The following is an 11,084-nucleotide window of genomic DNA, read 5'->3' as shown; positions in this document are numbered from 1 at the left end:
GTTGGTAAAAGCCCCGTTCATCTTGGGCACCACTCTACTCGAGTATCCTCGGATACCTATCTAAACAGGGTGTTGCTACTGGAGATCTGTTGAGACAGCTCCTTCAGCAAGCTTTTGCGGAAGCAAGCGGTAGCCCCCTGTGTGACAGGCAGGACTTAGTATAAAATGCTAGGTTCCTAGCCGTATCCCTTTAAAGGAATCTTTCCTCATTCCAAGCCTTCAGCTCTACCCCCGGGCCGAGGCCCTAACAATTAAGTTGGGTATGTAGCTTAGGCCTTTGGCCGTAAGGGGTATTGTCACAGACAGCCGTCTAAATGTCCCAGGGGCAACTCCCATTGAAATGGTAGAGTTGGTACTTAGTGTTCGTCATGATTCTGGCCTGCACTCCCCTCAGCATGGCAGCATGGGTATACTGTTCCCCATAGCGACCCCTAGAGGACGCAGTTCGAAGTTCCCTTGAAAGAGAACGTCTCAGGTTATGAATGTAACCATGGTTCCCTGAGTAGGGAATGAGACACTGCGTCCTCTAGCTCCCTGCCATGCTTCGGCCGCAAGCTTCAGACGGAGAAGTGAATGACGTGTCATCCCGGTGCCTGTGTTATAGTCGCGCCGGTAGTGACGTCAGAGGCTGTCGGTGGCCAACTCGTTGGTGTTTTTTTCAATGTATGCTTCAGAAACGGGTCACGATGAGGTGTTCCCCATAGCGACCCCTAGAGGACGCAGTTCGAAGTTCCCTACTCAGGGAACCATGGTTACATTCATAACCTGAGACGTTTTCTCACATAAAGCACTGAAGCAGCGCTTGCATAGAATGAATAATAGATTCTCGAGCCACTGATATCAACCAATTCAGCACCACTGCGATGGGCAGCACCTGATAATGTCGCACGTAAGAAGGTATACCTCTGACAGCGCCTGACAGAGTGTTGGCCCAGATCCGGCCCACATCTGGCCCGTGTGGAATCTATGCGGGCAGGTTTGGGCCGGATCTGGGCCAACACTGATTGCTGTAAGCAGCCTCCTAATGTATATTTCGGGGAACACGTCTAGAACAGGTACACCTTTAGCTAAGGCATACCTTTGGAGTCTTCCTATAGTGCTAAGAAACAGCGTTATCGTGAAACCCAGCCAGTATGTTTGCAGAGTCAGAACTATTGTTCTATTAAACAAATATAAAAATAAAATAAAATTTTGTTCGATTTGCTCGGTGGATGTTTCAACGTGCTACTTTTGATTTCGGGATATATTTAATATATAATATAAGATATTTAATTTAGTCTCGGGTCTCGTAGAGTTTATGTACAGGTTTAAATTAGTGTGGCCGTAGTTATAGCACAGTAGTATAAAGCCGGACAATAACTAATGCTCTACTTCTGGTGTTTATAAAGCAGAGTAAGAGAGAAATGTCAGACTTTTCAAGAAATTCTTGTAAAGGTGATTCAAACAACAAATAATCCAACATGCAGAAAAGCATATATGGAGCTTTATGGAGCATCAAAATGATCAATGAAAATAAAGTACTTACGAAGACTAATTTCTAGCCAACTTTTTCCACTAATTTTTCATACTTTATTGCTTTGAATGTAGATCTATCCATTCACTATAAGGAGCATCTAGAGCCTGTAGATTTGTATTTGATTCATCTTATTAAGTTCTATTCAGTGCTTAACATGTTTGGTCATTTTAGTATTATTACTCAAAATAAAACAAATAAATAAATAAACAAATAGGCTAAATAAATAAATAAATTTGAGCACAGATTAAAACGTTCATGAGAATTTGAATTACAGTAAATGCTTCAACGAAATAAAGCGAATTTAAAAGTTAATTGTTCTGTGACTTCTGTCAACGCGCTGGAATAAAAAGGCACAGATTGATAAACATAATGAAGGATGTCCCATTATGCACACCATAGTTGATAAGAGTGTGCCAGAGTGTAACCCTGGTGTAATAATAATCCCCTTATTTGAAATGTTTACATCACTGTGTTTTTCCTCAAAATGGAGGTTATTCAAGTGCACTCCTGCTGAGCTCACATCATATCCTAATAATCACAGGACTTTCTCTCACCATTCTTAGTGATGAGTTGTTCGTTTTGAAGAAATCTTTTGTTTCAGGAGACCCGAGTATGTTTTCTTTTAATCAGTAACAACACAATACACAGAAGGCCATATCATACAAGAACTGGATTAAAATAGCTTACAATTTATCCTAAATCAATTCATTAGTTGAGTCAGTAGATCTCGAAACTTTTATATTCATTTCTGAAAGAAAAAGAGATAAAAGTTGTATGCACTGTTAACTGTTTAGTACTGGCTTTTGAATATGAACTTTTAGTTTGTTTGTTTGTTTTGGTTTTGCTTAGTTTATGATAAGAATTTATGCACTCTCAGAAAAGTAGGTGCAAAAAGCTGTCACGGTGAAATAATACTCCTTAACTTAATTACCTCTTTAAGGTGCACAATAGTAAATTAAAGGTACATAATACTACAGTACCTCATGTGCATATGTTAGTATTAATAATGGTAGCCTACACATATATATATATATATATATATATATATATATATATATATATATATATGTAGGCTACCATTATTAATATATATATAAATTTATTTTTATTTTATTTTTTTTGCACCGGTTGCTGTCACGTGACGTGTGTAACGCAGTCAGGAGGCGAACGAATCATTTCTCTTTCTGTATGCAGCCGACATGCGCCTGCCACATGAAAACAGAACGAAAGTCCAAGTCAAGTGATGAACTAATGCTTTCTGTTTCTCATAGTTTATCTATTAAGCCTGTATTATTACGATTTCATAGGGGACTTATCTGACGTATATAATTTTGTTTAGATAGGTAGATAGGGTCCGAGACAAGGCTAAAACAATCAAATCTTCACACAAAATGCACTTTCAAAACTCAGTTGGTCATATGCTAACTGCATCTTCGGCTTCGCTTGAGGACTCGTGACTGTAAAAGACATCAATGTAAATAGTTTTCACCACTGGAGGGCGCAAGGGTAAGCAAAATGCAACAAAAAAAAAAAGAAAAAAAAGGAGGCTAAGTTTATGACCTTGCATGAAATGCATTTGGAGGACTTTGCTTTTTAGCGCCATATGCATTCAGAAACTGTACTATACTATACTATACTCTACTATATATATATATATATATATATATATATATATATATATATATATATATATATATATATATATTAAATATTACATTACCTAAAACTTATTATTTTTAAAACTTGCATTACCCATAACATTTATTAACTTTTGAGTAGGCTAAATGTTAAGAAAAGTAGTGTACTTTTTTAAATAACTGTTTTTATTCGTAGTGATTGCAATAAAGTTAATTTATATAAAAATTATACATTTCATCTTTTCCAAATTAAAAAAGGTTTTTTTTTTTTTTTTTTCATTTGTTTGTGAATTACGCATTATAAGTGTAAAATAAACCATGTATAGCATTAATATATATAAATAAAATATAAACATTAATAAAGTGTAATAAAATAAGTCGTTGCTGGCTTCGGTTTTAAAATTTGAACATTTTAACCTTCCTAAGAATTGTTAGTCATCAACATGAATGCAGTTTCACATCAGCAGGTGTGAGCAAACGAAAGAGGAAGAAAGAGAGACCTGAATACACAGATGCTCTCGAATACATCTAGTTTTGAGATTCAATATTCCTTCGAGAGTATGGCTACTTAGTCAAATGAAACACTCGCCCAGCATATTTGCATATATCAGCAAAGCAACGTTTCTGAGACATTAAAATAATTGTGAAGTTTTATTGCAACACTCCGAATTATCAGTTTCAAGGGGCATAATTTTTGGATAGACCAAAAAAATGTAATTAAAGTGAATCTTAATGAGCATATTAAGAGGATATATAAACAATGTTTATAAAATGTGCATTTTACAACATGACCTTTTTTTATTTTTTTAATTTCTTTTGCAGCTCATTATGCTTGCTAGAAACTGCACTGGGGTTGTTCAGTTTATTACTGTTTGGCCATTATTAAGAATTTAAAAAAGTGCTTGACAGTTTGCAGCTGCTGAATGTGAGATGTTCATCTGCTCTTGTGGATCCCCAGAATCCCCAGAGATGAAATATACAACACCCACAAAACCGAGAGAGAAACACACAGTAAAATGTTATGTGAAACACATTGCAATGCCACATTTGCATTACCATAAATTTCAGCTTTTCTAGGAATTTTGAGTGCAGTTTGAATCAGTCTTATAATAACATAAAAATAATAACTAAAATTTGAGATTTTTCAGATCTGTTTGAGAAATGATTATTTTCAAAATATTCCAAAGGTGTTCAAAAGCTTTACTTTATTAATCTGTTTGATTTATCAATTCATCAGAAATCTTCAGATTTTTTTCCCCCTCATACTTTTAGATAAGCAGCAACACATCAAGATTGAGGTCATGGCTGTATATTCTTTTACATAATATTCTCACAGTTTAGTATGTCCTGAGGGATCTCTACTAATATCACAGCTGAAAATGCAAGATAATGTCATTTGTAGTAAGAGGGCTGATACAATATTTAAAAAAATAAAATCTAATTTTGACAGAGAGATATAATAAGACTTTATTGATATGTGTACATATTTGTCAGTGTCTTCAAAAATGCGAGCACAGAGGTAAATTATTCACTCTCAGAAAGCCTCTATGTTTTTCATACAAGCGTACAGAAATACAGGAATAAACTGAGCAAAAGATAGATAGAGATGAAGTGGTTATTTTCCTTTTTTGATTTCCAAATACATTAGACTAACATTTAATTACAGTCACAAAACAAAGAAGAAACCTTGGGGTCTTCACAAGTTCTTTTTACAAATCATCACTGCTTCACCTGGGAAATATATATATACATATATATATAGTTAAAAACACACTGAAGATATAATACAATCTAAATTATAGCATGCTAAAAACATGCAGTAAAAGGAATCATCTTACTTAAAATGCTCTGCACGATATTCAGTAATATTTGTAATACCTTGAAGAGGCTGAGCACAGCGCTGTAGGTCAGAGAGAAGAGGAAGAGGAAGATGAATGAGGTGGCAGTGGACCAGAGACTTCTGAACTCATCCTCCTCAAGAACATCTTTATTGCAGTCCAGAGCAAAGCCTGTCCCTGGCTCTGGTGGCTCACCTGAAAAAGACAAAAACACATGTACAGGAGACATATGTATGGTAAGCACATGGTGTGCGACACATATATGAGAACATAAATCATACATCCTGAATGTAAAGTCCAGTATTATTAGACATCTATTTAGTAACACTTACGCACATGTCTGCTTTATGTACTGCATACCAGTACTCACATACATTCATTTGCACACACAACTGAGTGTACACTGAAGAGACAAACATACACAATATTATAATCCTGTCTGTTTAAGCATTGATAGTGCATTAGAAAACATACAAACGTATATTTTTTACATTTATGGTATGCTTATCAAGTAACTTACTATGTTCAACTGACATACTAAAAATACAAGTGCACATAAAAAACATCACATATAACATCTGTATGTTTTATTGTTTGAAAAGGCCAATAATTCCTTATGATTTTGATGTTTATCTTAAGAATTGATTAAGGGGCTTTACTAGAGACAGACACAGGAGAGAAAAAAAATCGGCAAAAAATAAAATAAAATTCAGAGCTCGACTAAATCATGCAAACAAATATTTATTGCTTGTAAAAACAACACAAAAATGGCATGTTATATTATAGACTAACAGCAGTACAGTAAGCACAGAACAAGACGTAAAGAAGCTTTATGATATCATTCTGACAATGTTTTCATGTGACCATATTTACTTACAATGCAACATGTAAGTAAATATCAAATTAAACATTTAGTCTTGAGTGTAATTTGACATTGATGTTTGACCCATGCGCAAGTAAAGTGATACAGACAGAGAGACAGAAATATGCACAAAAAACCAACAGTGAAGACACTTTACATAAATCTGATGAGAGAGCAACAGGACAAAAGCACTGAAACACTGAACAACAGATGAACAATGACAGTTTGGAAATGCTTGCACATTAATCACATGAAAACTTCTTTCTGTTTACTTTGGCTTGTTGACACTTGTAATGGAGCTCTTCTATTGTCCATGTTGGCATGAATGACTGCACAGGTGATGGTGGTGCTGAGCTGTTCATACTCTTCTTTTGTCATTGTTAGGATGCTGAAAACAGACGTGGAGTCCTTTTGATGGATGGGAGCACTGGTTCCGCCCTCTATGTAAGGCTCATCACCCACTTTCCATATTACATAGACATCGCCGAGTTTAGGGCTGGTGACCTCACACACATGAGAGATATGATCTTTGATGTTATCGGGTTTGTAAATGGTAACAGTGGGCTTATTTCCATCTGAATTGGAGGAAGTAATAAAGGTTCATTGAACAAACAGAAAAATCACACAATAATGAATAACAACAGTGTCAAATCAAGGCAGTCTAATCTTTTTAACATACATAATTTCAATTGTGCTTAAAGGCAATATTTTATTTTATTTTAATTTTTTGCCAGGCAATTAAATTATAAGCATCTATCATAATCACACATAGAGTTTTACACACTGACTTACCTCCTTTTTGAAAACTGATCTCCCGCTTGATGTCTTTGTTATTTGTGTCACGGATGGTGCAGGTGACCATTTCACCATCAAACCATTTATTTGTGTCAACAGTGACATTGTGAATTCTTTTAAATTGTGAAGTGTCAGTAGAAAATTCAACATTCCCTGTTGTGATATTCTCAGTGGGTACACTTTCATCCTTCACTTTACATGATACTGAAGTATCTTGCACTTTTACATCTCCAGAAACAAACAGCTTGCAAGACAATTTTATCATAAACAAATAGTTTCTTTCTGAATTGGTGACTCCATTATCAGTGACAATTTAGCTACAAAGAAGAAAGAAAGTAAATATTACTTAATGTGTAAGTTTGGTGTCATCCGTGATATAAATATCTAATATATGTATATATATGTGAATTGGGATCAGTTTGAAGAAGTTTATCTTTGTGTGAATTTTAAAACAGAAGTGAACCCTTTAACGCGTCACGTCATCAACTGCTGAATTTAAATCCGCTTTTCGCGCGCTTTGGCTGTCGGACACGCTGAGCGCTTGTCATATTATCACAAATATTCAGTGTTTTCAACCATATAATGCTTATTTTAGGTTTCAGATATTTAAATACAATTAAGTACTATCAAAACCATACATTTACAGTTTGTAAAATACACGCTGATGTCTATGGAAAACTGCAATAATGATCTTTACAAATATAATCTGACGACATGTTTTACTGCTATCATATACAGATTGTGTAGGTAACTATAAAGTTTACTCTGCTCTTCTTCTCCCAGTTTACTGGAGACCTACTTTAACGTGTTTCGGGAGGAGAGGATGAATTTGCGTATTGTAAATCCCACTAACTAACATGGCGGCGCCCATCACCCGGTATAAATCAACTAACACACATTCGATATAAAAGTGTTTTAAACTACCAAATAGATTTACTTGCACATATTTCAGAATCGGAATATCAGATATTTCATAATATAGTAAGCATGTTTGTGAATATTTTGAATAAAACAGGAAAAAGGAATAAAAGCGATCCGTGTGTCATACAGATCTATTGTGGCTGCGTTGTGACGTGACAAACATGACGCGTTGCCCATGGAAAACAATAAGGCGACACATTCTAAAATAACGATCGCCCTAAAAAAAATTCATGCTGGTGGCTCACCTAGAATATTTTAAATTTACTTGCGAAAGGGTTAAACGTGAACTAGATAGAGCAAATCAACATTAGATGACTTACCTTTGAAGTTTGCCTCGGTGTTAAACTGTTTTCCCTGGTGTGTGACCTCACAGGTATACTGAGTATCCACATCCCAGTTGTCACTGCTGACTTCATAAAAACTGTATCCGTTATAATAACCTTGATTATTGAGTTTACTTTTCCAGTTTTAGCTGGCTCATGCTGTTTGTATTATTTATTTTCCATTGTACCGAGAGGTTGTTTTTGGGGTAGAAATCTTCAATGATACACATGACAGATTTACTTTTTAAGGTTATTACGGGAACCAAGCTCAGGGTTGGATCTCTTGGACTCCCTGCAATTAAAACAACGATTACATCCAGTGAAACTGTGTGGAGGACATCCGACATTTTGCAAACTTATGTACACATATTTAGAGTGATCTAGCGGTGGAGCTAGCAACAGACTATTGCTATTGTAGTTGAGTTTGAACTACAATAGTTCAATATGTTAAATGTTGCATATATATATATATATATTATATATATATATATAATATATATATATATATATATATATATCTATATATATATGTAAAAAAAAAAAAAAAAAAAAAAGAAAAAAAAAAAAACATTAAATTTTTTCTCTATTTTGGTTTATACAGTGGGGCGGGGGTCTCATATGTCATTGCATTCCCTGACATAGGCTCAGAAATTAAGTATTCCGAATCCAACAGCATATACAATAGAAAAGACACATGAAGTAACTAATGTAAATTATAATAATAATAATTGAAATGTAACTTACGTGGAGCAACAAGGATACTATTTTGCCGTTAGGATTTGAAGCTTTCACATTTGTAAGGGTTTTGTATGATTCCAATCGCGTTTTACTAATGCGCATATGGCTGATTTTTGGTATATTCTCCACCACTCCCGAATGCTGGATACTGCACGAAATCACTCAACTCCTTCGTATTATAATCCGTCCATTTAAAAAGTCAGCGAGTCCGCAGGTGAGAAACCTCTTGCCATGCAGCCGATGATGAAGGACCCAGTAGAATCAGGAGTACACTGGGACATGGCGATGTTTGACTTTGGCGCAGATTTTTCACCTGAAGAGACAATTCATCGTCTCAGACAATACACATTCAATGTAATTTAGTACATATGAACACTATTAGACCTATTAGACAGCTAGACTAGGCTACATCTCAAATGAATGACTGAATGAATTATTTAATGATATAAAAAAATATAACAAAGTTAAACTAAAATGAAATAAATTATAAATTAAAGATATAATAAAATAAACAACATTATGATTGAGTTTTAACACGAGAATACGCTGCGAAGTCAATATCCCGATTATCATACTTTCCAGGAATCCTACTTTCCTACTTTCTAAGTAGGTCTATGTAGGCAACTACATGGATATTAAATATTGATTTGAAATTGTGGAGACCGAGGAGGCAGAACACGAGCACAGCTATTTTTGAAACAGGGGTCAGCCCTGGGGTAGCCTAACTGCTATTTTAGTATTAGACGCTGATTGACCAAATTAGAATAAAGTAGGCTATTTTCGATGAGCCGCATAATAAAAACACACGAAAACTAGGTAAAAACATTTCTTTCTTTTGGATGCTGCAATAAAGTGTTATCTAACGTCACTGGACTTTTGACTGCGGAGTAACTTTTCCGTTTGTTTCAAAGTTTGTTTCGAATTTGAAATAAGAGCACGTATATAGCAGTTTTGTAACCATGAACTCTTGCGGCTCTGAAAAAGTGATGATTAACCTGTGCTAATTGTTCGATTAATTGCAAATATTTATTAAATAGCCTACTGTTGTTTATCGACCAAAGACCTAGGCGTTGTTTTATTCATTTAATGTTTTACTTTATTCATTATTTAAAAACAGTTTAATTATTTTTAATAACACGGGATGCAATCTAGTTTGTTTTAAAAATATAACACGTAGGCCTAATGGCTGTATCAGGGTAGAAACACCAAAAAACGCGCGAGACATGGTGCAGTCATTTGTCTTTTTATTTTTCGTTTGCAGCATAGATTAAAACAAGTCGTTTAACAATAACTACTGTTAATTATTATTATTTTAATGTTTTATTTTTAGCAGCTATACAGCGAAACAATATTATAAAATTATGTAGGCCTAGGCCTAGTCTTTTACATTTTCTAAAAAAAAATACCCATTAATTTGACAGTAATTCATATTTTCAATTAATATATAAAATTTGTCTTATTTTTACTATACTGTCCTTGCAATTAATAATAAAATCTTACTGTTTGTAACGGTGACTTTGGTGCCGCGTCCCCAGTAGTCGAAAGCCCAGTTACACGATATTATTTTAATGTTACAGCGCAGTATAAAAATGAATTTAAAAATGCCCAGGATCTGTTAAATGACCTGTAGCCGATTGGTTGGTCTTATCTGAATTCGTGTAGGCTACACATCAAATTATGTAAAAATGAACTATTCATAAATTAATCGTAGAGTAAATAGACATTTAAATATTGCTTAAATATAAAAACAACTTTTTGACAAATTAGCCTACCTACCTACCTAATTTTTTTCGTAATTAGAAAAGATTTAGTTTAGAAGGTGTTTCTTACCTGACGAGACAGTGACCATGGTTCCTTTCCCCCAGTAGTCAAAAGCATTGTCACACTGACAGTTTTAGCCATGGATATTGTACAAAAATTGCTATTATGTACGCTCTTATGACAAGTCACTTTTATTTATTATCCTAAGCCACAAATTCCTGACAGTTTGCTTTTAATTCAGTCTAAGTACGTTTCATTCTTGCAAAAACGAACAAGCGGTCTGTACATTTAGTTTTGCTATTATATTTAAAACACATGTTCAATGTTTATGAAAGATTTAAATGTTTCTTCTTACCAGATGTTCACTGTGACCGACGTGCCTTTCCCCCAGTAGTCAAAGTAAGCGTAGTCACAGTGATACTTTTCATTTCTTCAGCGCCCAAAAAAAACTCTAACGATTTTATATTATTTTTTTTTATTATATATAATATATATATATATATTTATATATATATATATAGATATATATATATATATATATATATATATATATATATATATATATATATATATATATATATATATATATATATATATATATATACTTATCAGCGAACCCAGCTACAATCCTTTGCAACATTGTCCATGATAGGTTTTTTCTCTCTCTTTTTAAACTAGTAGACTAAAAAGCCT

The 11,084-nt window shown here is 34.2% G+C and overlaps 1 gene segment (V, D, J or C); it reads right to left on the bottom strand.

Moving 5' to 3' along the window:
- Window positions 1–4,594: 4,594 nt before the first annotated feature.
- Window positions 4,595–11,084, bottom strand: part of LOC109068660 — a 133,741-nt gene continuing 127,251 nt past the window's right edge. The window contains 3 exon segments of the C gene segment in view: window positions 4,595–4,884; window positions 5,032–5,186; window positions 6,126–6,428. Coding sequence covers window positions 4,873–4,884; window positions 5,032–5,186; window positions 6,126–6,428 — 470 coding nt within the window.

This window comes from Cyprinus carpio, unplaced genomic scaffold (genome assembly GCF_018340385.1).
Source record: "Cyprinus carpio isolate SPL01 unplaced genomic scaffold, ASM1834038v1 S000006530, whole genome shotgun sequence".
Lineage (NCBI taxonomy): Eukaryota > Metazoa > Chordata > Actinopteri > Cypriniformes > Cyprinidae > Cyprinus > Cyprinus carpio.
Note: the sequence above shows the minus strand (reverse complement) of the source record. Positions and strands in the feature narration are given on the sequence as shown.